At 47.4% G+C, this 27,023-nt stretch overlaps 1 protein-coding gene across 7 annotated transcripts in view; it reads right to left on the reverse strand.

Annotated features, from left to right (window-relative positions):
• COL26A1 (collagen type XXVI alpha 1 chain) overlaps window positions 1–27,023 on the reverse strand; it is a 169,658-nt gene that overhangs the window by 24,089 nt on the left and 118,546 nt on the right. For all 7 annotated transcript variants that reach the window (XM_074556866.1, XM_074556869.1, XM_074556865.1 and 4 more), the window contains 5 exons: window positions 20,805–20,866; window positions 7,731–7,884; window positions 4,774–4,818; window positions 1,759–1,875; window positions 353–505 (listed from right to left, as the gene is read on the reverse strand). In XM_074556866.1, coding sequence (XP_074412967.1) covers window positions 353–505; window positions 1,759–1,875; window positions 4,774–4,818; window positions 7,731–7,884; window positions 20,805–20,866 — 531 coding nt within the window. The remainder of the gene's footprint in view (window positions 1–352; window positions 506–1,758; window positions 1,876–4,773; window positions 4,819–7,730; window positions 7,885–20,804; window positions 20,867–27,023) is intronic.

A 27,023-nucleotide genomic window follows, 5' to 3' on the forward strand; every position in this document is an offset into this window, starting at 1 on the left:
CAGAGACCCTCTTCCCACTCCCGATGGAAGCTTAGAGAACACCAAATTACCTCCCCAAAGCTGGGATGAACCTAAAAACAAAACAGGCACAGAGAACAAAATCCTCCAAACCCTGCTCTCACTGACAGTTTAGGAGAGCAGGGACTTGGTTCTTCATTTTGGAGAGGTGAACTCCTTGTGGTTTCCAAGATGTTCCACCTTGAACAGGAGCTCCCAAGAGACCCACACAATGCAGGGAGTGCCCAGCTGTTCCCAGGGCCTGGCAGAGCCTGGCAAGGAGGTGGGAGCAGAGCTGAGCTGCCCCACTCTGCTGATGCCACAGGAGAACAGGGAAAATGAGGAGGGAACTTACTTTCTTTTTCAGCTGTGGGCTGCAGTGAGTAGAGAACCCCTTGCTGGAAGGTGAGAGGGAGGCTTGGCGTGGCTGGTGGCCCTGGAGGACCTGGGGGACCTGGGATCCCAGTTTCTCCTGGAAGTCCTCTTGGTCCTTGAGGTCCCAGCATCCCTGTGCAGAGGCAGGAGAGGAGTGTTAATGCCTTTGGGGATGTGCTAATAATGCCATCATGTGCAAAGGCAGCAAGAAGACAAAGAGTTCTGTCCTGAACTGCATAGAAGGGTGGGGAAAATAGAAACAGCTTCTCAATTTTCGGTTTTTTTTGGGTTTGGTTTTTTTGGGGGGGGTTTGTTTTGGTTGTTTTTTGTTGTTGTTGGTTTTTTGGTTTGGTTTTTTTTGTTTGTTTGGTTTTTTTTTGGGTGGGGGTTTGGTTTTTTTTTTGCTTTTTGTTTGTTTAGCATCTTCCTCTGCAAAGGAGAGAGCTTGACTTGGCTCACAGGTGCTGCCTTTGAGCAGCCCAATTGCTGAAAGAGTGAAACCTCCGCTCTCCCTGAGAATGAGTGAGAAACTACAGGCAGCAAAGTGTGAAATCAAATCCTCCTTCCCTCCAGGTACACCTGTGTCACCTCCCTGCCAGGAAGCAGAGTCAGTCCAGGAGCAGACAGATCACATCTCCTGTGGGGCTGCAAGGCTCTCCTTGCAAACTGAGAAACCAAAAAACCCCAAGACACATCCTTGGCCAGACCTTGGCCACTGACAGCTTGCCAGAAAGTGCCAAAAAATGTTCACATTTAAGGCACTCTCAGAGTTTTAAATGTTACCCAAGCTCAGGCTCACAAGGCACAGCCTTTCAGACACAGAGAGCAGAGCCTGAGGTCTGGCACCCATTGTGCAGTATCACCTTCATCAAAACATTCAGGAACGTTTGGGGAATGAAGAAAGACTCCTAGCTCAGGAATGGAGTGTTCTCTGAAAGAATGGCCTCCTAACCTTTTCCCTTAACACACAAAAGCATCATTAGTTTGACATCCTGGCATCTGACAGCTTGACACAAATGGTGGAGAAAAAAGGGAGTTAAAGCAGGCACCCAGTGAGAGGGTTAAACAGGGAATGCTCTGCTCCAAAGGCTGACAGGTCACAGGCTCCTTCTTACAGCTCCTGAGCAGGATGGGGAAACATGATCCTGCTCTGCAGTTTTCTGGGACAGGCTGTCTCCTGCTGCACAGGAAATCCCAGGGTCAGCCATTGCTCCTGCAGGTGGTTGCCTGCCCTGGGAGCTCCTGGCTGATCCAGCTCCCAGGGAATTCCCACTGGGATGGATTTGATACCAACTGAAGATGCTCAGTCTTGTGTGTCTGGCCTTGTGTGAGCTGCTGTCACAGCCAGTTTGTGTGGAGTGAAGCCTCTCCCGTGGCAGGACTCACCTGGTGGCCCTGCAGGGCCCCTCTCCCCGGGCTGTCCCTTCTCTCCTTTGGGCCCTGGTGGTCCTGGGAGCCCCGTGGGGCCAACCGGGCCTGGGGGACCAACCTGGCCTGGAATCCCTGAAATGTTAGAAAGGAGATTAGCTGGAAGTTAGGACACTGCTGAGTCAGAAAGGCTTCAGCAGCCTCAGAACCAGAGGGAATGAACTGCAGAGGGCAGAAATGCAGCAGTGCCCTGACAGGGGCCACTGCTGGCAGGAGCTCTCCGGCAGGTAAGCCAGACTGGAATTTACTTCTCCTCTTCTTCCTTCAATCCTGTAAGGAAAAAGCACATCCTCATCCCCAAAAAGTCAGCAGGATGTGCACCCCCAGCTGAGATGTGCTGGGCAGAGCCACACTGAGCCCTTCCCAAGGCCTGAATGGCTTTGGCAGGGTCTGGGTGTCCTTTGCTGGGCTCATCCAGACACACATGAACTCCTGAGCCATCCCAGTGTACCAAAATACACAGAATAGATTTGCCAAAGACAATCAGACCCTGTCTCCCACTTGCTCTATTCACACCCCCAGAGGTTCTGTATCAATGATGTTTCCCTGGTTTCTCCTGTGCTCATTCATCTCTCAGGGCTCTGTGCTGTGCAGAGGTTTTTAATCCCAAAGTGACATTAATGCTCCCCCTTGTGCAGGAACTGTCTGTCAGTAATGACCATCACTGAGCAGGGTTCCAGGGCAACACCAGGAGCAGTGATTGCAGCCCATGGGATGTTTCTTGGCACTCAGACCTCAGTAAGCCCAGGAGAGGTGCAGAGGCAGCGTTGGTGATCCCAAAGTCACCACTTCTGGTGACACTAAATAAAACCTTAATGCTGTTTTTCCCCAAAACAGCATTTCTACCAAAATACCAACAACACTTGGCAATTTTATGGTGTTGTTCAGAAGAGCACTGCTGATCTTGGGCTGACATGGAGAGACATTTAAACACTGTGCAAACAGCACTGAAGCTTTGATGCCCTGGAGGTGTGGGCAAGTGGCTCTGTCTGCTCAGATTAAGTGGTTAATGGTTACAATAAAGGCATTAACTGTCAGAGGCTCTGGGTTTCTGGGCTACCAAAGGGCTCAGAGGATTTAAAAGCAGTGCCAGATGCAAACCCCAAAGCCAGGGGGAGATCAGGATGAGTCCAAAGTTCAGCACACTCAGATTTCTGATTTCAGTCCATGTGGTACATATGACCACAACACAGCAGAGCAATTGAAGGTTTGATCAACTCTTAAGGAGAGTATTTCTCCTTCCCAGGTATCAGGAGAGGTACTGGACCCCCCAAAACCAGTGCCAGCAGAATATGCTGCACATGGGGGTGGAGAGCATGGATGGGAATGGAGGGAGAGGAGGAAAGGAAGGAAGCTGGACAGCACCTCCCCAGCTGGTACCAGGGCTGCACAACCACATCAAGGCTCACAGGACTTGCAGCTCCCACATTTGGGTACAATTCCCACTCTAGATGTGGGATAGCTCACCTGGAGTACAAAACCCTCATCACCCCAGACTCCTAATTTCTCAAAACAAAGCAATAATCCCCCAATATTAGATCCTCCTGAAAAGATTCCCTTTCCTCTCTTCTTTTTATTCCATTTTGCAGAGAAGTCCAAACTGTTTTTCTTACAAAAATGAAATCTCTCTACCTTAAATCCACAATGAAACTGGGCAGACTGAGGAAATGACATTTCTCAATGGCTTTGAGTGGGAGTGTGAGCCTGTACTTTTGTTGCATTCAGTCATCAACAAAGATCTGATTTAATATGAGTATTGAATAAGGAATTAAGGGCAGATTTCAATTTGGATCCACAATTTGCTTATCCACAGGACACAAACTGCAGCCTTTTCTATGGATAGAAGGATGGATCTCCCCTGACGTGGGATGCTGGCATGGGATGCTGTCCTGGGAAGCCCAGGCAGGTGAACAGGAGCTCTTTTAGGAAAGCACGTGCATTTTTCACAGCACTGGAAACAGCTTCTACCCCTAAAAAACTCAAACTTCCCTGCAGCAACTTGCAGCACAGAGGGAAGAACAGCAGAAACTGTTTTGCTGTGCTGCTGAGTGTGGGCCAGAACATTCCCTCACTTGTGGAAATCACCCTCAATCCTTCAGTCCAACCTTATAACTCAATCCATGAAGTTCTGGAGCCCAGAGCAATCATTTCCTGCAGCATCCTCAATGGCAGTGCTGCAGCAGAGCTTTAGAGAAGCTGGCACTTCCTTCCCTGGAGGGGGAAGAGCTGCAGGAAGGGCTGGAGAGGCAGCACTGGGTAATGAGGCAGGCAAGGGCTCACACTGGTGACAAATGGTGTTGCCAGCTCTAAAGAGACAAGTGCAACAGGGGGAAGAAAGAGGGAAGGATTCAGGGAAAAGGAGGGAGGGCAAATCAGCTGGCATAAATCAGCTCTCTGCAGTGCCACTGCTTCCAGAGAGCTGAAACCCCTGGTGTTTATCCTCCAAAAATATGAAGTAAAAGAACACAGGAAAAATATTATTTAAAAGGCAGAGGGTGAGTAATCTACTGCTGGGAACCAAATCAGATGTGCAGAGACCTGGATTTTCCCTGGCTCTGTCATTAACCTGCAACACACCATCTGCTGCCCTCCTCCCCAGGGTTTTCCCTGCACAGGAGCTGCTCTGTTTGTAAGGAGCGCAGGAAAGTGATGCCCTGACATCCTGGAGCCCCCAGCAGGTCACACCAGCTAGAGGAGTTTTCTTCCATCACTCAGGACATGCCCTGCTGGCTCTGGCCATACGTGCTCCCATGATCTGCCTCTCCATCCCTTGTGTGCTGGGGAATGACAAAACTGGTGTTTGGCCTCTCCAACCAAAGGAGCCTGATATGATCAAATAAAATCCAAAGAACAAACTCAGCCTCTCCATCTGTGAGGCTCCAAAGAGCTCCTGGCCACAGGACCCTTCTGAGTTTTGGGATATCAACAACAGTTTGTGCTTTGATAGAGAAATAGCAGAAACTATGAACTTACCCTGTGGTATCAGCTGCTCCTCTGCACCTCTGGGTCCTTTAGGCTCTGTTCAAGAAGGACAGGGTAAAATAATAATAATACAAAAAAAAGAATAGAAGAAAAACAGAGATATATGAAAAATTAGGTCTCCTGCTGCCAACTGGCTCAGCCAGAGTATATATATTTTCTTAATACTCAGAAAAATGTATTCTGTTGATTAACAAGCTGATCAGAAAGGCCAGTGCTGCAGCTGTCTCAACAGCACTGATTGCTTTTAGATGATTGTCTGTTCTCAGCCCTGTCACTCTCAGGAGCAATAACCACCCTCACAAACAGTAGCAAGTTCTCCTGGACCTCATCCTGGAGAGGCATCAGCCAGCCCTGAGCCACAGGGTCATCCAGAAACCCTCCCAGAGCTCACAGCACCCTGTCCCTGTCACCCACCTTGGTGTCAGCCCAGCACCCTGCCCTTGGTCCCTCCCTGTGTGACATGCAGGGCAGGGCTGGGGTTTATTTTGGCTGAACCCCAGCAGCAGGGCAAAGTAGGGAATGGCTCCCAAAAGGCTCAGGGGAAGGGGTGGGAGGGACAGAGGGTTTGCTTTCCACAGAATCACCCAGGACACTCAGGATTTTGGCTTGGCTTCCACCTTCTCCAATATCCCCCATGATTAAAGATCTCCTGAGATCCCTGTAAGAAAACCTGGGGGCAGCTTGGAGCAGCAAGTCAGGGCATGGCGGTGAAATCATGCAAAATGGGCATCTCCTCTCCATCCCAAATTGTGTGGAGTTCCCTTCACTCCACCAAAATCCACGCTGAGTTTTTCTGGCTGGCTTTGAATCGTGGGCACAGACTGGTGTGGGGAGGGAAGGAGGCCAAATATGGACCCAGATCCATGAAATATTCCACAGCTCTTGAGCAAAACAGGAATTTGAAGCCCACAGAGGCTGGCTAGGGGCTCCAGCAGTGTCAATGAGCCACTGAAGTGATTATTTCTCATTGCTGAAAGACCCTGGCCTGGCTCCAAATGCTCCAGTGCATTCCTGATTCCTTTCTTACACCACAGTTATTATTCCACACCAGGTTAAATAAATCAAGGCCAGAAAAACAGAGGGTAACAGTGAGCAAGGACAACACCTGGCAGCACACACACAGAGCCTGGAAGCTGGCTGACACCACAGGCTCACCCACAGCTCAGACATCACCACCTGCCTCAGGAGGTGACACCAGTGCCCACCTGGCCTTGCTCAGGGCTGGGAGGTGCTGGCCCTGCACCATGGGCTGGTCAAAGTGCTGCAGGGCAGCTGCTCTGAAGCCTGGGGGAGAGGCAGGCACTGCTCTGTGCCCAGCAGGGCAGTGAGACAGAGTAGAAATTCTCCAGAGTAGAAATCCATTTTGATTTAGGTGAAATGTACATCTTTGAGTTTGTGGTCAGAAAACACAGTATGTTGCCTCACTGCAAGGCCTAGGCTCAGGGAAACTGGCTTAATGAAGGACAGAGATAAGGAGCGGGGAGACAAAAGCTGATAAAGAGAGACAGAGACTGCTGTAAGACTGCTGTTGACTGCAGTCAACCTGACCTAAGAATTCTTTCTGATAAAGAAGAACTAGCAGAAAATGTCACCCGAAATTCGTAAAAATGAATATGTATGAACCTATTGTGAAATTGTATGCATATGTATTTGAGAGGGAAATAGAAACCTGAAGTTCCCAGCATGTCTTTTAAGGAGAGCAATCTCCACATGGTCCAGCACTGTAATAAACATACCAGCTTTACAACTTTCACAAAATTGTGGAGTTTTTGGCTATCTCTGCAAAACAACAGGACCACGTATGAGGAGCCTCCATGAGGACAGGACCTGGCATGGAAGGCCCAGAGCATTTTCCTTTGGTGCAGCAAAGTGCAGAGCCACTGCCACAGCAGAAATAAATGACATGGGAGAGGCAGAATGAGCATCTGATGGACACTGGGGAAGCTGCTCTCATTCAGCTCCTGGCAGCTGTGGCTGTGGTTCTGAGAATATTTTGCAGAACATATTGTTAGTGAACCTCCCTCCATGTTGTGGCATCATGACAAATCATAAACAGGGATGACATCTGGACTGTTTTGGTTGCTCCAAGTCTGCTGCCATAATAAACTGCCTGGGCCAAAAAAATGAAAAAAAAAAAAAAAAAGAAGAAGAAGAAAAAAGCAAACCAGGCCCTAAAGAATAAAGAACTGCTCTAGGAGCAAGCAAAGCAACAGACAGACAGGGCTTTGGAAGCAGAGAGCAGGGGTCTTGAAAAAAGATGGCAAGGTCAAGAAAATTCAATGTGTGGGGATTTGTCTGGCCAAGTGGGCTCAGGAGGGAGAGTTTCTTATAAGTGTATTTTTTTTTCATGCCACAAGAGGGATCATAAAACAGCCCATTGCGTTTATGGCAAATTTAGAAAATATAAAGCAGACTGCAACTGATGCTGCTATTCATGGGAAAGTTTTTTGTCCTAATAAAACCAAGAATGACCCATGCAGCCCATTCCTCTACCCCCCAGCACTGCTCCCAGACCAGGAAACACTGCATTTGGTGCTCTGTAGGTAAGCAGGAACTGCCCCACTGTGATCCTGATGGCTCTCTGGAGTTTCCTCAGGAACGTTTTGATGTGTCCAGGCCTCAAAATCCTCAAAAAAACTTAAAACAAGCCCACTGAAACACACAGTGGCCCTGCTGGGGTTAACAGAACTCAAACAGACCCAAATCCAGCTCCCAGCAGATGCTTGTGCCAACAGAAATTGTGGCTGCCCCAGGCATAATGCAGCTACAATGGATATTTTCCAAGCACATCCCTGCTCTGCTCTGGCTGAGCTCCGGGAAGGGCAGAGACCTCCCAACCCCTCTGCTCTGCAGCTCCCGAGGAGAGAGCAGGCCCAGACTCCTTTTAGCTCCCCCAAAGGCAGGGTGTTTGTGGGATGGGTGATTTGGGGAGAGCAGGCCAGCCTTACCAACAGCTGCCACGTTCTTCCTGAGGACAGTGCCGGGGTTCAGCAGGGGAAAGGCGTCGGGCAGCAGCTCCTGGTCCCACGTGGCCGTGGTGCCCGTGATGGGCAGGTTGTTCTCCAGGGCTGGGCTCCTCTCTGCAGCCTCCAGCAGCAGGATCTGCACAGGGCAACCAACACACACAGCTCAGCTGGCTCCCACTGCAAGGGGCTCACAAGCCCAGGGTTGTGTTAGGTTGGAAATGGGGGTGTGAATTCTATTGCCATCTGTCAGAGCTGGGGCAGTCTAGGGATTGCTGCTGGTTAGAGTGACTTTGAGATATGTTAGAAAGTCTTTTTTCCTCAGCCTGGTGCTTGAAGGAGTCGTCAGAGTTCTTCATTTCTCAGTCTCAAGGGTTTTTATTGTATCTTACCTATAAAATTTTTTCTCTTGTCCAGCCAAGGTCCGCTCAGCAAGACAATCTGAGGCACTCTTCCTGCCCCCAGTTATCTTTTTATATTAAAAACTGTGTGTACAATATTTGCAATTACTTTCCAATACCTATCACCTAAGTTAGACAGTGAGCTTCTACTCTAAGCCAATCTAAAAGTGCCACCATCACAGGAGAAGATGGAGGCCAAGAAGAAGAAGGAGAAAGGCTGGACATGCCCAGTTCCCTCCATCTTGCCCCCTGAATCTCCATTCTAAAAACCCTAAAAATCTATTTTTCACCCTGTGATAAATTCACCATCATTCTACTTAAACTTGTGGCTTGCAGATCTTCATATAAGGTTGGTAACTTTTTCCATGGGTCATAATCAAAACCACAGGGGCACCTTGGGCTCTGTGCCAGAGTCTCTGAGCCCCTGGCAGAGATCTTGGCACTCCAGGACAGCCAGAGGGATGTTCAGAATTCCAACAGGGCAGTTCTCTGCTGTCCATGGGCAGTTTTTTCTTTATCTCTCCCACAGCCAACCCTCCCTCCAGGAGATCTCTGCTGTCCATGGCCACTGAGTGTCCCTGCAGGGCTGATCCAATCCCAGCATCCCATGGGGAGATGCTGCGCCCAGGGGAGGAGCCAAGCATTCCTACCTGGATCCAATCTGAGCCTGGCACAGCACAGCAGCCTTTGCCCCCTGCATTGCCAGAGGAGCAGCTTTCTGCTGCCCTGCATGGCCAGAGGGAGCCCAGGCCCATCTGCAGCAGCCCTGGAGCTGCAGAGGAAAACTCCCCCCTTGTGCAGGATCCCTGCTGCAGCAGAGCCACAGCTGGCACTGCAGGAGCCCCCATGGATGGGGCTGGGACACCCCCTGGCACACAGGGGGCAGGGACTGCTCTCACTCTGGCTGTGTTGTTTTGTATTACTGCATTTTCTATTTTTATTTTCTTCCCTAGTAAAGAACTGTTATTTCTACTCCCATATCTTTGCTTGAGAGCCCCTTAGTTTCAAAATTATAATAATTCAGAGAGAGGGGATTTACAATTTACATTTTCCATTTCAAGGCAGGCTCCTGCCTTCCTTAGCAGACACCTGGCTTTTCAAACCAGGACATGGGTTCAGCCCCCACATGGGCCCTTTCCTTCAGAGTTGGACTGGGTGGTCTTTGTGGGTCCCTTCCAACTCAGAACATTCCATAATCTCTGACCTGGATGGTCTCAATTCCTGAGGAGTTCCTAAACTCCTCTTCTTGCCAGACAGGGCTGGGAATAACTCTGTTCACAGATTATGGGATTTTGGCATAAAAGCTTTATTGGTTTTAGGAAATCAGCATCAATTAGGAAGCTGCTGTGTTAATTGTGAGTGTATCCCACACACACCCTCCTTGGAGAGGACTTCACTGCCTCCAGAGGGACCTGGCCTCATGAGGGACTGTGTCCCTGGTGAGAAACATGAGAGCAGGGACTGAAGCTGCTGTCAGGGACAGAGCATTTCGCTGGTGCTCAAACCAGAGCCAGAAAATCAGGAATTACTGACAACTGGGATGAGGTGAAGGGCTGTACCTGAAAGCCCAGGGTAGCAAACAGAGGACAAGTACTGCTTGTAAAGGCACAAATATCGACTGAATTAAAGATGATGGAGAAGATGAAGATTTTAGAGAGTTGAAGTACTTGAACTTTGAAGGAATTAAAAAAAAAAAAAAAGAAAGTCTATTTACTCAAGGAGCTCTGCTTAGAAGCAGTAGGATATTATTAAAACTCACACCTCTCTAGGCCTCGCAAACACACACCTGCAAACAAACCCACATCCCAACAGGCATCCCTGAGGTGTTTGGGCCATTTACAACCTTCTCTCCTTGGCAAAATGACCCCACATTCCCCATATGGTCCAGGCTGTCCCTCAGGCTCTGCTCCCTGCCCTCTGGTAGCCTCTATGAAACTGGGAATTGGTCTCCAACACGGGAACATTTTTCCAGGCATGCAGCACTGAGGTTTGTTACAGCATCATCTTTTCCTCTTTGAAAACCACCTAAGCAATACTAATTTAGGGATAAGGGAAATAAAAGGGAAACTCAAACTTTCCATTAAATCCCTAGAAGTTTCAGCCTTTACACACTGTGTTGTTTTTACATAATGAAGTCACACTGCAATTATAAATGAGAGTGACTTGGCTCCACTTGTTTGTTTTTAACTTGCAATTATTACAAGGTTTATCACTTCTTTATTGCAAGGCCTGGTGAGAGCCAGCACTGCAGCAGCGCCAGGAATGATGAACTTCCTGCAGAATGTACTGGCCTGATGGGGGTGAATCAGAAACTAATTAAACTGGGAGCTGGGTTAAGTGCAAGGGAACTGAACCTCACTCTTGCAAACAAGCAAAATTCTTCCTTTATTGCAAGGATCTTTATTTACAGATCCAGAGTCCTTCTTTCTGAGTACAGCAAAATGGAGCAAGGTCACAATGGTTTTCTTCACCAGGTTTGACTGATGCCAGGCAGGAAGGAATCAATTCCATCTGCCTCTTGCACTCCGTGCTCCTACCCAGTGATTTATTCCTCAGACTTTCCAGGAAACGTGTTATCAGTTCAACAAACACTTAAGCATGTGCCTTACCATAACTGTGCTTCACTTCCACTGCCATGGGACTCAAGTGTGAGCTGAAGACCTTTTCTGCATCACTTTATATTATTTATTATATCATCCTTTCACTTCCCCAGCAAACATCTGGATGTTGCCAAGATGTGCTCGGGTAGAGAGGCAGAATAAACCCTGGAGGTGGCAAATCAGAGGGGCTGCAGCCAGGGCAGGGCTGGGATGCTCCTGCTGTGAGGAAGGGGCACCCAGGGGCTGTCTTGGCCAGTGTTCTGCAGAGCTGTGGGAACAGGGATGTTCAATCCCTGCAGCCATGGTCAGGGCCCAGCAAAGCACAGGGGCCCGTGGCCCTGCCCAAGGTCGCATCTGGAGTGGAACGGCTCCAAATCATTTTTATGGGTGATAATAAAAATGTGTTACCACATAATCAACACAAAACAGTGGCAACGGTATCCTTTTCATTAAAACAGCATGTTTGAAATGAGCACTCTGCTGATAAATGCTGTAAAAGCTGTAAAGCCATGCACAGGATAATCCAGCATGCGTGTTATAAATTGACTATATATACTTTGCAGTCATTAAGGCTCAAACCATAGGAAGAAGTTTATTTTCCCTGGGCATGAAATGATACAGGTCAGGAAGTCTCCAGACTTGAAATTGCTGAGAAATTCTAGTTTTTATGATTAGGACTGAAAAATGCCCAAAAGAAATAAAGCAGAAAGAGGAGAGCTCTCACATCCGTGAAATCCACAGAGCCAAGCTAAAGAAGGAGAAGCACAAGGGATTTAGTCACATTCAAAAATCTCAAACTACACACAGCTCTTTCAACAAGGAGTGTCCTCTCACAGCTCACACAGCACAGAGCACAAATGGGCTCCTTACACATTATTGCAATAGCACTGGAGCCATTCATCCACTTTCTGTCACGTTCTGTTTTTCTTTAGGCTGCCATTGCTGTAGTCAGGGGACTCGAGGAGAATTCCCACTTTCATTAAACAAAAAAAAAGAACGTTTTGAGCCCTCTGAGTAAACTGCTGGAAAATGATACCACAGAGGCTCACAGCCAGAAAGAAAATTAGCAAAATGTGCAGTGTATTAAAGTCTCAGTACTAAAATCTTGGTATTTTCTAGTCAATAGGGTTGAGGTAGAGAGAGGGATAACATCAAGGGCGGAATGTGTGGTTTTCACAGGGAAACCTCATTGCAAGCAGTGCCCACCTGTGCTGCTGCTAAAACTTCCAACACAAAAGTTCTGCTTCCATGAAGAATGCAGGCAAAAAACATCCTCATGCCACCAGATAAATGAAGGGAGGGAATGGTGGATGATGTCACTCACCAGCCAGCCATGGAAGGAGAGAGGAGGACAATGTTGGTGCCTGTGGTGCCAGGACAGCAGATCCCTGCAGGACACAAAAAACCCTTTCCTTCCCACCTTGCAATGTGCAGTTTGAGTTGAAGGACAGCCTCAACTCAGCAAAACACTCAAACTTTTGTCTTTCTGCATTTATGGAGGGAAAAGCTCAAATCAGCCGAAATGGCCACGCTGAACTGGAGCCTCTGGCAAGAGAGGGTTTGTTTCTAGCTCAGACCCAGGTCAGACTCAGCTGAGCTGGGTCAGGAGGCTGGAAGGGACTGAGATGGAGCCACTTCTGCTGCCAACAGCGCACAGGAGCTGTGCTGGCCGCAGGAGCCACTCAGAACATGGGGACCATCATGGGGACCATTTCTTGTGCATCAACTGTACTTGATGACAGATTTTCTGTAAGTGTGTGGGTTAACAGGCAGAGGACTAGGCTGCAGATTGTCAGTGCAACCATTAGGGCATGGTCATGGATTCCTATCAGTTCTTCTATGATAGGCAAGGAATTGTCCTGGAAGTTGTGGGTGGTTGGCCATGTTTGGGTAGAGATGTGCTGGGTTTTCACCTGCAATTGAGTCTTGACAAGGCTGTGTGATTGTTTTACTAACATCTCTTTATGAGAAAGAAGCATAAGTGAGCGAGGCTCAGGGCCAGCTCCAGAGGCTGTGGGGTCTCTCTGGGGCTCCCAGACCCACCAGGCTCCAGGGCAGGCTCTGGCTCCTGCTCCTCTCCCAAAGCCTGGCCGTGGATCCCGCTCCGCTCGCGGCCCTCCGCGGGGACACGGGCGTTGTGTGCCTGGAGCTCAGGCCCAGCTTTCTCAACCCACCTCCTCCTTCTCCATCTGCCAGCATAAACTTTCTCAACTTCAGACAAATACCACATTTCTTGCGTCAGATCAAAAGCTCAGGCCAGGGACAATGGAAATGGGAGGATGATTTTCATCTTCTGGAGATGTTCGGTGTCAGAGGACGTTTTTTGGCTTGTAGTGGCTTTCCAGAACCCTGGTTTTGTTGTTCCCACTCATCAAAAAAAAGATTTCACAAAGGCAGCCTCCTCCCATCATCTGCTCACATTCCTGATGTCCTGTAACTAGGTAGGTGTTAGAAACAAGGGAAGAGCAGCTAGGCTTCCAAAGATTTAAAAGTTGATATGACAGAGCTCAGAATGCTTTTTTCTTTGGATAAAAATCCAGATGGATATTATTAATTAATAAACAGGGGATATTTAGTCTCTTGAAGCATTGGTGAAATTAACTCCCTTCCATCCCTCTCTAAAACGGAGGAAAAGAAACTGCATGAATCCAACTCATCAGCTAAAAATTCCAGTGTAAAGTAAAATTCCCTTGATCTTGTGGAGACACAAGCTGATTAATAATGGCAAATTACATAACTTGTTGGACAGATCTTTCTTCATAGCAAATTATTTGGCAATATAAGAGTTTTTTAATCATTCATCAAGACAGATCTAAACAGGGAGTTTGACAAAACGTGATGGGGAAGGTCTCTCTCTCAAAGCAAAGTGGGACCTGTGAACACAAGGCTCCAGCACTGACACAAGTGCTTGGTTTCAAAAGCCAAAAGACATCCAGTAAGTGCCCACCAACATCTGAGGAACTGGCTGCCCAGAGAATCTGGGTGACTTCAGACTTGCAACATCTTAGAGGCTTTGGCCAAAGGGACAAGATAATTAGTGCATGGAGAGGTTGTTGCATTGATAAATTATGAGGGGAACACTAGCTGATGTCATTGTAGTGACTCAGTGCAGAGCAAAAGGTGAGGTTTGTGTCACCAGATAATGCATGGAAGACAGAAACATGGATAAAGGCTTCTATCAGGTAGCACAGTTCCTGTTCTTTCTACAAAGAGATCAGATTTCCAAAATCAGGATGGAAAATGCAACTCTTTCCTCAGCAGGTACCTTCAGGAGGGAAATCAGGGCAGAGAAGACACAAAAGCCCAGCTGCCCTCCCAGTTCAGACCAAACACAGGCACTGTTGAGCAGCTCCTCAGACCCTGGAGGCTTTGCTTGAGAGAACAGCTGGAGGGAAGGATTGGCTGTGCTCCAGTGAGGCACTGGGGAGCTCCTCTGAGTGTGCTCCCAGTGGGATTTACCCTGCTGCTGAGAGCCCAGCCTAACACAAGAGCCAGATGGGGAGAGGATCCAGCAATTCTGTACACAAAGCACGCAAGGGAGCTCAGGGTGAAATCAGATTCACCACTGTGCCTTTAAAACACCATATAAAAATACATGGGAGCTGTAACCTTCCACCCTCAAAACCACTCCTCTGCCCCAGGTATTGCTGGGGATGTAGAAACACCAGGGATGTGGAACCAGCCCAGCCTGAGGTGAATTTAGTCTTGAGCAAGTGCCCCCTGTGCCCAGCAGTGCCTTTGGGATCAGCTCAGGGGTCACCTCAAGCAGGCTCAGGTGCCTCATGTGCTATTCTCCTCCACAGAGCTCTAAAAGCTGCTGGGAGAGAGCAGAATGAAGGAAAAGATGAGGACATTGGGCCTTTCCTGGCTCACCTCAGTACAAATTCAAAGAAAAAGGACCCAAAGTCATTTTTATCTCACAGTGATACTTTACTTATGAAGCTCCCATAGAATTTCTGATTAGAATCAAATGGAAATTCAAATCTTTGGACACCGAATTACAAAAGGATCTGAGCACATCCCTTGGGCTCCTCACACACCTCCCTTGACAAAACCTACTGTTTGCCCACAAATGTATTTATCTTAAAAAATCCAAGCTTGTAAGCAGTGTTCCCAGGTATTACACACCAAAAGTATCCCCTAATGCAGACATAGGATTTGCTTGGCAAACTTCAGTTGCGTGTCAGGAAAAGAGAATTTTGCAAAGTTATTTTATGAAAATATTAAATCCATTTGACTAAAAATGCCAAACTTGTAACTAGAAGACTTTGTGGGAGGGAATGGTGGATGAGGAGGCCTTTGCAGCCTTTTTGTTGTTCTGGCAAACAATTTACAGCGTTGGCCAAACACATGGATCAGTCTTAGGGGACTGCTCCTTCCATCCAACAGTGATAAGAAATAAGGTCCAAAAATCTCTAGACTTTAGGAGGAAAGGATTTTAACCATCATTCTGAAAGACAGCAGGATGCCCAATGGGAGAAGGGTCAGTACCCAAACTGCCTCATCATCAGAATTGTTGCAGTGCAGCTACAAAAAAGAGATGGATGCAAAGTTACACAAAATTCAGTTTGCCCACCCAGTCTTGATTCATGGTTCCTCTTTGTAAGAATCAGTTAGGAAGTTGCATTTTATTCTTAGGGATATTTGAGTCATTAAGTTACTCAAAACTCAGCATTAAGTTAGAAATTTTACAGGGATTTATTCCATGTTGTTACTGCTACCAGAAACCAGTCAGTTATTATATAGCAACCTGTGAAACAACCCAAATTCTCCTTAAATTCAGTGTACTGCTGGAGAAACAGATTCTGCACAGAGCCATTAGGAAATAATAATAATAATAATAATAATAATAATAATAATAATAATAATAATAATAATAATAATAATAATAATAATAATAATAATAATAATAATAATACCACCTTCCTGTTCAGATAGGAAAGGAAATACCTGCTCCTAGCTATCACATACAGAACATTGAAAATCCGTGGAAGTCCTTGAAGTACCAAGCAAGTGCTCATGTCCACCCTGCAGAGGCAGCAGCAGCCTCCCAGCCAGGCAGTTCTGGTTCCCCTCCCAATCTCTCTGCCATGTCACAGCACCGTGAAACATTTGCTGTCTTCCAAATATTCCTCCCCTCCAGCAGGGAATTGTTTTATTGTCTATCAGAGAAAGGAAAGACAAACCCCATAAAACATCCCAGACAGCTGCCAGTATTTAATGTAACTGCCTGGGAGAAGAGAAATACAGAAACATTTCATACAATGATCCAAGTTATGATCTTTTACCATCCAAAGACAAGGTAGTGAAGGTGCTGTTGGTGATCTCTCCTAAATAAATGGGCTGATTTCAGAAAAATAGGAATGAATTGATCAAATTCTTTGCACTCTACAAAGATTTTCTTTAAAACCTTTCAGAATCTTCTGTGTGGGGGAATCACATTACAGGGGCTGTTTTCATGCAAAAACTATGCATGTCATTTATCAATCACACAATGAATCAATCAGACACTGGATATGTAATGCTATCTCCAGGCATTAAAGCTGGAAGTGAAACACCACGAGCTTCACAAGAGCTGTGTCAGGAGATAAGGCTGGCTTAGATCAGCTCAGAGCTAGCACTGCACTCCAACTCCAGCCCAAACCTGGGATTAATACTGCCCAGAGCTCTGTGGTGGTGCTTACTTAGAGAAAATGGGAGAGGAAAATGAGCAGGAATTTGTGTGCAGCTGCCTGCAAATTTTACTGCAAATCTGCCAGCCCCACTTGCAGCTCTGCCTGCATCCCTGCTCCCTTTCCAGCTGCTCTGCTCCCCTTCCAGCCCTGCTCCTTTTCCAGCCCTTCCTGCCATGGGCAGTGCTGTCTGCACTCCCCAGGTTTGTCTGGGCTCAGTCCTGTGACACGGGAGGGCAGCACCAAGCTCAGGAAATTCAGGAAGGGCTGAAAACACTTCCCACTAAGGGGCTGTGCTGGCTTGAGTGAAACTTTGCTATGAAATAAAAGCAGGGTTTGCTCTTTGGGAAAAGAAAGCAGAGTTTGCTCTTTGGGAAACCTTTGCTATGAAGTGAAAGAAGGGTTTGCTCTTTGTGAAGCCTTTGCTATGAAATAAACACAGGGTTTACTCTTTGGAAAACCTTTGCTATGAGATAAACACAGGGTTTACTCTTTGGGAAGCCTTTGCTATGAAATAAACACAGGGTTTACTCTTTGGGAAGCCTTTGCTATGAAATAAACACAGGGTTTACTCTTTGGGAAACTTTTGCTATGAAATAAAAGCAGGGTTTTGCTCTGCTGTCCCACCAGTGAGGCTCTCATGGGCTCAGGGGTATTGTGGGGGTGTAAACCAAGATGTCACAGGAGATAAAAAGGGTTGGCATGTTGGAGCTTGGGGAGGAAGCACTTTTCTTCCAGTCCACAGCATTTCTTGTCCTGCAGCCCAGGGTGGGCACCATCCTCCCTGGCACAGGTCTGTGCCCTGTACATTTCCAGCTCAGCACCACCAATCAGGCTCAGAACTCTGGCACTCAGTGGGGCTGGTGAGCACATGAGCTCCATCCTGGGGGGACAATGTGGCAGCTGGAAATAGGAGATGAGGATGGAGCCTGATTCCATGTGCCCTCACCTCCCTGCCTGCAGAAGCCCCTCCTGCAGGCACAAGGACATCCTGGGGCAGCACAGCAAGGTGTGAGGCACCTGAGGATTTGGTTCTGCTGCAGCTGAGCCACGGCTCAGCCTCTCTCCTCCCCAAGGGCAATAAAAGCACTGGTCCCTAATGAGTCATTTTTCATTCCATTTGCTCTGTGTTTATTTTTGCCTCTCACCTTCTGATCCAACTCTCACATTACTAAAATCAGAGGGTTGCTTTTATTACCTCATTTGGACACTGATCTTACAATTTGGATGAACCAGCTCACCCTTGTAATAGGAAAGATGAGACCATTGCTGGTTATATCCCCATTTTTAGGGGGGCTGCTATAAAAGCTGAAGAGGAGTGGGGAAAGAAGAAACCTCAGGCTGTTCTTTCCCTTTGCCATTCCTTGAGCTCACCTCGGTCATTCTGGGCTGAAATTCAAAAGAGCAAAAGCAGCAAAGTGCCTCAATTTCAGCTCCCTCCAGAGGGAGCAGCACTGTAGCAGGAAAATCCAGCTCTGCTTGTGGGGAAGATGAAATTCCCCATCTGCCTTTGCAGAAAAAACCTGCAAAAATCCAGTGGGAAACAGCCTCTGGCACTGGCAGAGATGTGTGTGCCCATCCCACCCTTTGTGTGCTCCTCAAAACAGCTTCAGGTTGTTGTGGTGAAATGGGATATTACAAGATAACAGTGTGTACAGCTGAGAGACAACTTCACATCCAGATCATCCAGCAAAACGGATCTGCCTCCAAAATCCAGAGCAGGAATGCAGACACCACCAAACAAACATAAGCACCTTTAAATGATGCTGGCTATTGTTGAACAATAACAACTGAGTTCATTAGATAGCTACACAGATCAAACTGAACTTAAATTAACCTTGAAAAAAGGGGGAATCAGCACATTTCTCCTGTGTACAGCACCAGCAGTCGTGTGCTGTTGCTTCACTCTCTGTTTCATTGCTACAGACAATTTTTGTAAAGCATCCACAGCTTTTCAAACAAAGTGGAAGCCAAAAGATTGATAAGGACCTTGCTGGGCTGTGCTGCAGAAGGTCTCCTTGCAGACACATGGTCTTTAGTACTTCAAAAAGGAAGGCAATAACTCATTTTCCTCTGTAGAAGTGAACCCTTTTGATGAGCCCTGCTCCCAGCTTGGGTCTGTGTGGGAGCAGAGGGAAGTCAGGAGGGAAACCATCACTTAGTGCTGCCACAGCACCAAGTGCCTGCCTGCAGCACTAAATCAGAGACACAGCACGCTCTGCCTGACTTCTCAAAGGGGTCTGGGCAGGTGGAATCTCCTTCCCCCTCCCCAAAGTCCTGCCAGGCCCCAACTGAGCTGCCATCAGCCTTTACACCTCGTTACCTGTGCAAACCCCGAGACCTGGGATATTTCTCTGTCTGCTCTGGGGTGCCCTGACCCCCAGGGCAGCACTGTCTTTGACCCTCATTCATGGAGAAACTTTCCTAAACTCCAGAATAGACTGGAATCCACAAAAGTGTGAAATAGATTATAGAGAGTAGTGTAGGTATATCATTTGGTGAGAAATTTAGGTTTTGGGATTTTTAGTATGTTGTGGATGGAACAAGATGGAGGGCACAGGGTGTCATCCAGGGTTTCTTCTTCATGCTTCTTCTTCCTCCTTCTCCATGGGTTTGGGTGGCATTTTGTAATTGGGTGGAAAAGTCTGCATTGCAGCTCTTTGGGATCAGTTATTGGGTTAAAAGGGGAATAATCTGGGTGTCTGTTCCTAATTGGATAGTTTAGCTTTAAAAACCCTTGTACCAAGAGATTGTTGGCCATTTTTGTGGTGCTTTTCCAGTGTGCTGAGCCTTGTGTGGACAGCATGCAAAACTCTAGATAAGATAACATTAAACAACTACCTGAAGACTGAAAAGATCCAGTGCATCTCTTTCCTGATACAAAAACACTTCAGGAGAGTCAGGGGAGCCCCCTGGGAGGGCCCAGGCAGAGTCCCAGAATTTGGGGAATAAGCAACAGGTACCCAACAGTTCCCACAGCAGTGCTGAGCAGCACAAGGCACCAGAGGGGCAGTGATGGCAGGACAGACAGGACAGACAGGACAGGCAGGACAGACAGGACAGGCGGGACAGACAGGACAGACAGGATAGGCAGGACAGACACAGGACAGGCGGGACAGGCAGGACAGACAGGACAGACACAGGACAGGCAGGACAGACAGGATAGGCAGGACAAACAGGACAGGCAGGACAGACAGGACAGACACAGGACAGGCAAGACAGACACAGGACAGGCAGGACAGACAGGACAGGCGGGACAGACAGGACAGACACAGGACAGACAGGACAGGCGGGACAGCCTCTGTTTGTCCTTTTCCAGGCAGCCACACACAGAAAATCCTGGACAGCAAAGCAAGGTCCAGCCTGGGAGGGAAGGGCTGATTCACGTCTCTCAGGCCAGGCCTGTGGCTCACCTGCACTCAGGACAGCACACACAGGGGTCCCTCTGTCCTGTCCCTCTGTCCTGCCCTGCCAGAGGACCCCCAGTGCAAGCCCCTGCTCCCTGTGGCCCTTTGCACTATACCCCTTGTTTCCACTGGAACAATCCTGCTCCTCAGAACTTCATTCCCCCCATATTCCTTCATTTTCCTCCAGTGAAATATAACTGGGAAAGCTTTGAGGAGGCTCCAGACTTCATTTCAGCCCAAACAATTCCCAAATTACCACAATATCATGTACTGGTCTCAAAAACACCACACAACCACTACCTCCCCCCACAAAGGTTTCTCCCTAAATTCTTTTATGTCATTGATAAGCATCAGTTAATGAATAATAACAGCAGTAAATGCCTTAAAGGGACCAAAGCATGATAAGTAGCAGCCAGGAGTGGGCTGCCACAGGAGGGACCACAGATCAAAGGGGAATGCTGACTCAGCTGCTTTGCTGCTAGACTGGAACAATTTATCTGAATCCCAGTAGGTAGAAATTAAACTATTTGTAGAAAAAAAAAAAACACAAACCAACTTCAAAATGTGAAGGCCTCCCCCTAATATTTGTCTCCACTAAACTATGCATGAGAGCCTCCCACCCTTCAGAAAAAGGGATAAAGAAAGCAGGACTGGATTGTACTTGAAGAAATACAGCAGGGCAGAGGGAGGGCAGGTGGGACAGGCAAACAGTGACAAATAAACATGATGGCAACACTTGGCAAGGTGTTTCTGAGGTCTGAGCAGGATTTTGGAGGAAGTGGGCTGAGGCAGGGATGCAGCCATGTGGGAAGGGGAAGGAACAGGGTCAGAAGCAAACAGTGCCTCATGTTCTGGGGCACAGCCACTGCCATGGAGAGAGGAGAGGCACTGATCAATCCAGGGCTGCCAACTCGATGCGTTTTTCAGCAGAAACTCTTGGAAATGTTGGTGGAACAGGAGAATAAAGGCAGCTCCTTACCTTGGCCTCCAGAGTGTTCAGCCTCTCGCTCATGTCAGCCAGTCTGGTGCAGTTCATGCATTCTAGAGAGAACAAAACACACTCATGTCACAGAGAGAACAAAACACAGCCATGTCACACTGCCAGCTGCTCTGTGTGCTCACACACAGCTCCAGGCTGATCCCTTTATCCAGGGATCATGGAAAAGTCAGTCAAGATCAGTCATGAGGCAAAATAAATATCCAAATCCAGTGCACAGCTCACAGCCACAGCCACGTTACATGAACCTTGTTTGGGGATGTTCAGTGGGGCAGAGTGTGAAATGAAGGTCCCAAAATGCAGAAGGTAGATGAAATAAAAATCAGTTTTAAGATTTTTCATGCTGCCAACCAGCATGGCCTGCTGTCATAGGCAGAGACACTTGTCCTGGCACTGGTGCACGCTGGTGTGGTGTTGCAGACAACTTTTATGAAAAGTCCTTTCTTTAGGATTTTTTCTCCTGAGAAGCTGAGAGGCCTCAAGAACAAAATGTAAACATTGATTATCTGCTGCTGTGGAATGCAACAGGTGCATCTGTGATTGGTCTTATATGGTTGTTTCTAATTAATGACCAATCACAGTCAGCTGGCTCAGACTCTCTGTCCGAGACACAAGCCTTTGTTATTCCTTCCACTCCTTTTCTATTCTTAGCTAGCCTTTTGATTAAATCCTTTCTTCTATTCTTTTAGTGTAGTTTTAATGTAATATATATAATAAAATAATCAATCAAGCCTTCTGAAACATGGAGTCAGATCCTCATCTCCTCCCTCAGACCCCTGTGAACACCATGACAGAAGTATTTAACTCTGCTGCTTCCACAGGGCTGGGAATGTTGTCCTGTAGTCCCTGAGCCCCTACAGACTGCTCAGGTGCAGCTGAGGCTGCAGGGATGCAGAGGATGGAGGGGAAACTCAAAGGTTCCCTATGGCAAGGAATGGGTGAACATGGATTCTGCCCCGAGGGAACACCCCAATATTTGAGCTCTGCTGCTCCCCCTAACAAGATTTGCCCCCTGTTTCACAAGGCCCCCAGGGGACCTCTCCAGTCTCCATCCCCAGTCTCTTGCTGGCTTTGTGGAGCACATTGCCTGCCCTGGTGGCTCCCAGCCACACAAAGATTTGAGTGCATGGCTTGGAAGAACAGGAAGCTGGGCTGTTCCACCCCGGTGATTTACAGGCTAAAAAGATTGTTTGAGTGCTAACAGCAACCCACTGCATCCACTTTGCAAAGGAATTCTCACACTGGCCCTCTGTGAGGAGCTGTGTAGCTTCCCAAAGGAGCCAGACATAGATTTTCCACCTCATAATATACAACATTTTGCAGAAAAAGCATCTGATGCTTCAGGAACACTCAGATGGAGGGATTTCCTCACAGGTCAATACTGACATGGACTTTCTTTTATTTTTATTTTCTGCAATAGATCTTGGGCAATCTCTTTTGGCTTGAATTGACCCATAAACATGCAAGTGCCATAAGTGCACTGTCCTCTGGGGAAGGAAATGGGTGAGGTTTGTTTGGTCTGGATCTGCTTGTGGTGCGTGAAACAGGGAATTGGTTCCTGTATGGAACTGGCTTCAGGCTTTTGATCTTGCTCATCCCCACAGAAAGATAAGAGTGAATAAATCCAGTGCTCCCAGGAGCCAAGAGAGGCACCAGATGTGTTACAGAGCAAATAAAACACAGAGTCCTCTTCTCACTTCTGCTGGCTTGCACATATTAGTTAACTCCCACAGGTTTAGAGAGACTGACTTGAACTGCCTGGAAACCATCTCTGAGATGAACTGAGCACTTCAGGTCCCTCTGGAGAGCTGAGCTCATTAAAATGGGGTTTGTGCCACTCCTGTGTACAGGTGAATCAACCAGCTCCCCAGGGGAAGGACAGGCTTCAGAACCAGCACCAGTCCAGCAGCTCTCTCTGCTCTTGAAGAACATCTCAAAGAGCCCCCTCAGGTGCATTTGCAACAGCAAAGGTTTGATTGAAATGGACAAAGTGACAGAAGAGGAGAGAAACCAGCAGTGTCACTGCATGTGATATTTGTACTAATATGATCTTCATGTCAGTGCTGTTGAAACAGGCAGAAAACACAGCCTGGGTCAGAAATAGAACTACTTAAGTTCAGGCTGGATTTGATCTTTGATCCTTTCTGTTGTGAAATGCCTGGAAACACAGATCCACACCCAAGGTACTTAGACTGGGCCCAAAAGACATTTAAATAATCCAGAAAGTGGATATCCTCATGCAAAAGACCTTACTAAGGCAAGAGTCCTGCCAACAAATCCATGTGACATTTATTTATCTGACCAACAGGCAGACAAGGCTTTGGAAGGCAGAGATGAATGCTCAGGGCTGCAGAACTCTTCAGGGGCTGGAATCCACAGCTGTCCTTGCAGGAACACTGAGAATGGTGGTGACAAATCGAGCTAATAAATATCTTCCCTAAGCACGATGCTCTGAAGTATTTAGTGTCTGATCTTGATGGCTGCTGGTTCCAAGGCCTGAGACTCTGAAGCTGAATTTTCTGATCAGGGTGGAAGCAATCTGTGTTACTTAGAAGAGCTTGAGAATCTCACATCATTATTTCTCATGGAACAAATATAACCCTGGGGCAAATGCACACACTCTCTGACCTGGGACTGCAGACCAGACGCTTTCCATATCTGCAGAAATCCATCACTTGTTGCTACACAGAACCACAGTTTATTTCTCTTCTATTCCTAGTTGGCAGATTTGTATTTTTCCAGCTAAACCCTGAGAAAGGAGTTGTGATTTCACTCTATGAATCCCAACCTCAAAACACATGGTAGGATTTGTTTTAGAAATATTCCAGCAGGGAGGATAAATAATTGAGATAATGAACATGAGACAGTACCAGCATATCCTGTGACACCCAGTCTGTCTCCACAACACTGTCCCAGCACCTCTCTCCCTTCCCATTCCTCCTTTCAGCTGGAATGCAACTGCAGGGATGGAAAATTCTAATGCAGAGAAGAGATGGAAGACCTCACATGCTGGAAAATAACAACCCAGGTACTCTGTACCAGCTGTGACTCCCTTAACCCTGACACAAAAGTTGATATTTCAACCCATCTTTGATTAAAGATCAGCCTCCAGTGCTGCAGCTTTGCCAACAGGAGATGATCTGAGCACTCCAGATCTGATCTGAGCTTCCAGTCTGGATACACCCCTGAGAGTGACCTAAAGCAGAGAGTGATGACTTCAGGTTCCTTGTTAACCTGGCACTCCTGCTCTGCATAATTTCATTATTAAATAGTTGCACACTTCACCTTCTCAAGCCTTCAAACTCAATTCCTAACAAGGACAGTGTGGTAACAGCCTGATACCAGCAGGGCTCTGATGATTTCAGCACAGTTATCACAGTGGCACTGAGGGCAGTAAAAGAGGAACCAGACCAGCTTTCAGCATGGGGCCACAGGTCAGTTTTGTGTGAGAAGGCAAAAAACCTCCTGGCACCTCTGCCCCATTTCTCAGCTCTGACAGCCCACACTCATTTGTACACCCAGAGTCTCTGCAGAATATTAAAAGAGCTTTTGGTTTCCCCACAGCCAGATGCTCAGTAGATATAAATTGCACAGCTCAACTGAAGTCAAGGGATCAAGGCTCTGTCTCTCTTTTTCTTGATGGATTGCTCCAAAATTTGTGTTTCAGAGGGGAGGCAGAGGAGGTGGTTTATAGCATATGAAAGGGGGGAGAATTCTGAAATCACAAAGCCTTTGTTTAAACAAATAAAGTCTTTGCAGCCATTTTTTTTCAAGACCATATTTTACTATTACAAGAAACTTCAACCTTGCAGTGCAATGGGGCATAGCACACAGGCAGGCCCAGGGACTGAGAATCACATCTGCAGCTCATGCTTCAACCTGCTCAGACTCCAAACAAGGCACTTCCCCCCTCCCAGGATCACTTTCCTTTCAACCATTGTTAGCTTAATGTAAAGGATCCAAGGTCAAAGGATGAAAAAGGACCAAATGTAACATATATGCAGAGGAACAAATAAAATACTTAATTTTTGTGCCACAACTTGCCTGGCAGCTCTTCCCTGTCCATCTGATCTAGTCCAGCACTTTCATTGCATGGCATGCACAGAGGACAGGCTGGGTGATCCCCAGGGCAGGGCAGCAAACCAGAGCTGCCAACAGCCCATGCTGGAGCTCTGGGAAGGGAACAGCAGCTCCAAGGAACTGAACACAACAGCTCTGAGTGTGCAGCAACTGCAGCATCAGCTCCTGCAGCAGCACAGCCACAGCTCTGCCCTGACACATCAGTGACACAGCTACAAGAACATTTTGTCTGTCCAAGCAAGCAGGAGAGCAGCTTTTCTCAGCAGACACCTTCCCCCAGGACAAGTTCAGAGCAGTCTCTGAGCAAATCTGGAAGAACTCAGCTAAATTCACCCAGTGCACCATGTTTCTTTGCAAAGAGATGAACTCAAAACTCCCAAATAGGAAGCGCCATTAACTCAGTGAGCACCCAGGATCTCATGCACTGATGTTTTATTGGACACTCTTGAGAGAAACCACCAGACCACTGACCCCTCCATCCCTACTGCCACACACATTGGACATTTTAGCCAGAGAAAGAACAGTGACACTTTCTGACACTGCCACAGGAGGAATTTCAAGTCAAATTCCACAACAGAAATATGAACACGGATCTTCTGTGCCTACCTAGGTGGCCCCAGCTGGGGGACAGCCAGCCTGGGCCTGCATCTCCACCTCTCTTTAATTTGTCTGATTTGACCCTTCCAGCCTTTTTACATGGTTACTGAGTTTCCTTAAGTAGTTTATGTTCTGGCCCTTTGCAAAAGCTTTCGCCAGTGCCTGTGAAGGATAGCAGGCCCAAGCCATAAATCACAGCCAACCTGGGATCTGTTTTTTCAACACATTTCCTCTAATGAGAGTCAGATGTTGGCTAGATAGGCTTTATTAATTGTGCTTGTTTAGAGCAGGCTGTGTGTGACTGGGTTTGAGCATGTGAAAGGCTGACAGCAGGCAGGGAGGGGATGGACACCTCTGTCACCCAGTAGCCTCTGGCCTGAGGAGCAAAGGCTCAGCAATCAAAGGGAGGGAAGGGCTCTGACCCTGGCCACAGCTCCAGCCCCAGTAAAGCCAGAGCAGGAGCTGTTTCTGCAAGGGGAAGCTCTCTGAGTTTTGTTTAGTGTAGGATCATTAAGACTCCACCGCTCTGTTTTTACTGCCCTGATATTTATTTGCTGTGTGCATTGTAAACCACAGAATATCCTCAGCTGGAAGAGACTCAAAGATCATCCAGTGCAGCTCCTGGCCCTGCACAGACACCCCAACAATCCCACCTTGGGCATCCCTGGAGTGGTGTCCAAGCTCTCCTGGAGCTTTGGCAGCCTTGGGGCTGTGCACTCGCTGCCTCTTCTCCCCAACACTTCCCATGTCCAGCTGCACCAAATCTGTGTTCTGGCAAACCTTGCAGGCTCCAGCCTGGCCACAGCCTCACCCTCCAGCCTGCATTTACTCTTCTGTTCACTCAAGAGTGGAACTCTGATTCTTTGGGGTCCCTTCCTGCTCAGACCATTCTGTGATCCAGGTTCCACTCTGGACTGGCAGAGCCCCACAACATCTCCCTCATCCTGCTCATCAGCACAATTAAAACATCTCCCACATCAGGAACCTGGAGCTCAGAGAAACTTAAAGATGGTGTCTTTGATCAAAGGGGGTTTGTTCTTTCCCACAGTTTTCACATCAGGATTTTGCAGGCTGGGATGTTTTATCTTCACCTGGAAATTGTGAGTTATTAGGTTGCCTATCAATATGAAACAGAACACCTCCAGAATATTTCTGCCTTTTTACCTTCATTCCAGATAATTCACCATCTCTGCTACGAGACCCCAATCACTGCCAAAATTCCCCCATTTGCAATGTCTCTCATATCTCTGTTATAACAACCCTTCCCCTTAACTTTACTGGCTATCTTTAAAAAGCAGCTCAGATTTCCTTTCTTATGAGAACTGCTATCTGATCCTTTTCCTCTTGTAAAGTGTTCATACTTCATTTTCATGTCTACTTTCTTCTTTTCCTTCTTAAAGAGGAAAAGGCGCTTTTTTCCCATAAACAAACAATAAATGTTTTTTCATTATCAGGATATTCAGTGATTTTGAAATGTCTGTAAGGAAAACCTCAGCAAAACTGAGTGAAAATCAAGTTTACCAC

This window comes from Zonotrichia albicollis, chromosome 22, assembly GCF_047830755.1.
Source record: "Zonotrichia albicollis isolate bZonAlb1 chromosome 22, bZonAlb1.hap1, whole genome shotgun sequence".
In the NCBI taxonomy this organism is placed as follows: domain Eukaryota; kingdom Metazoa; phylum Chordata; class Aves; order Passeriformes; family Passerellidae; genus Zonotrichia; species Zonotrichia albicollis.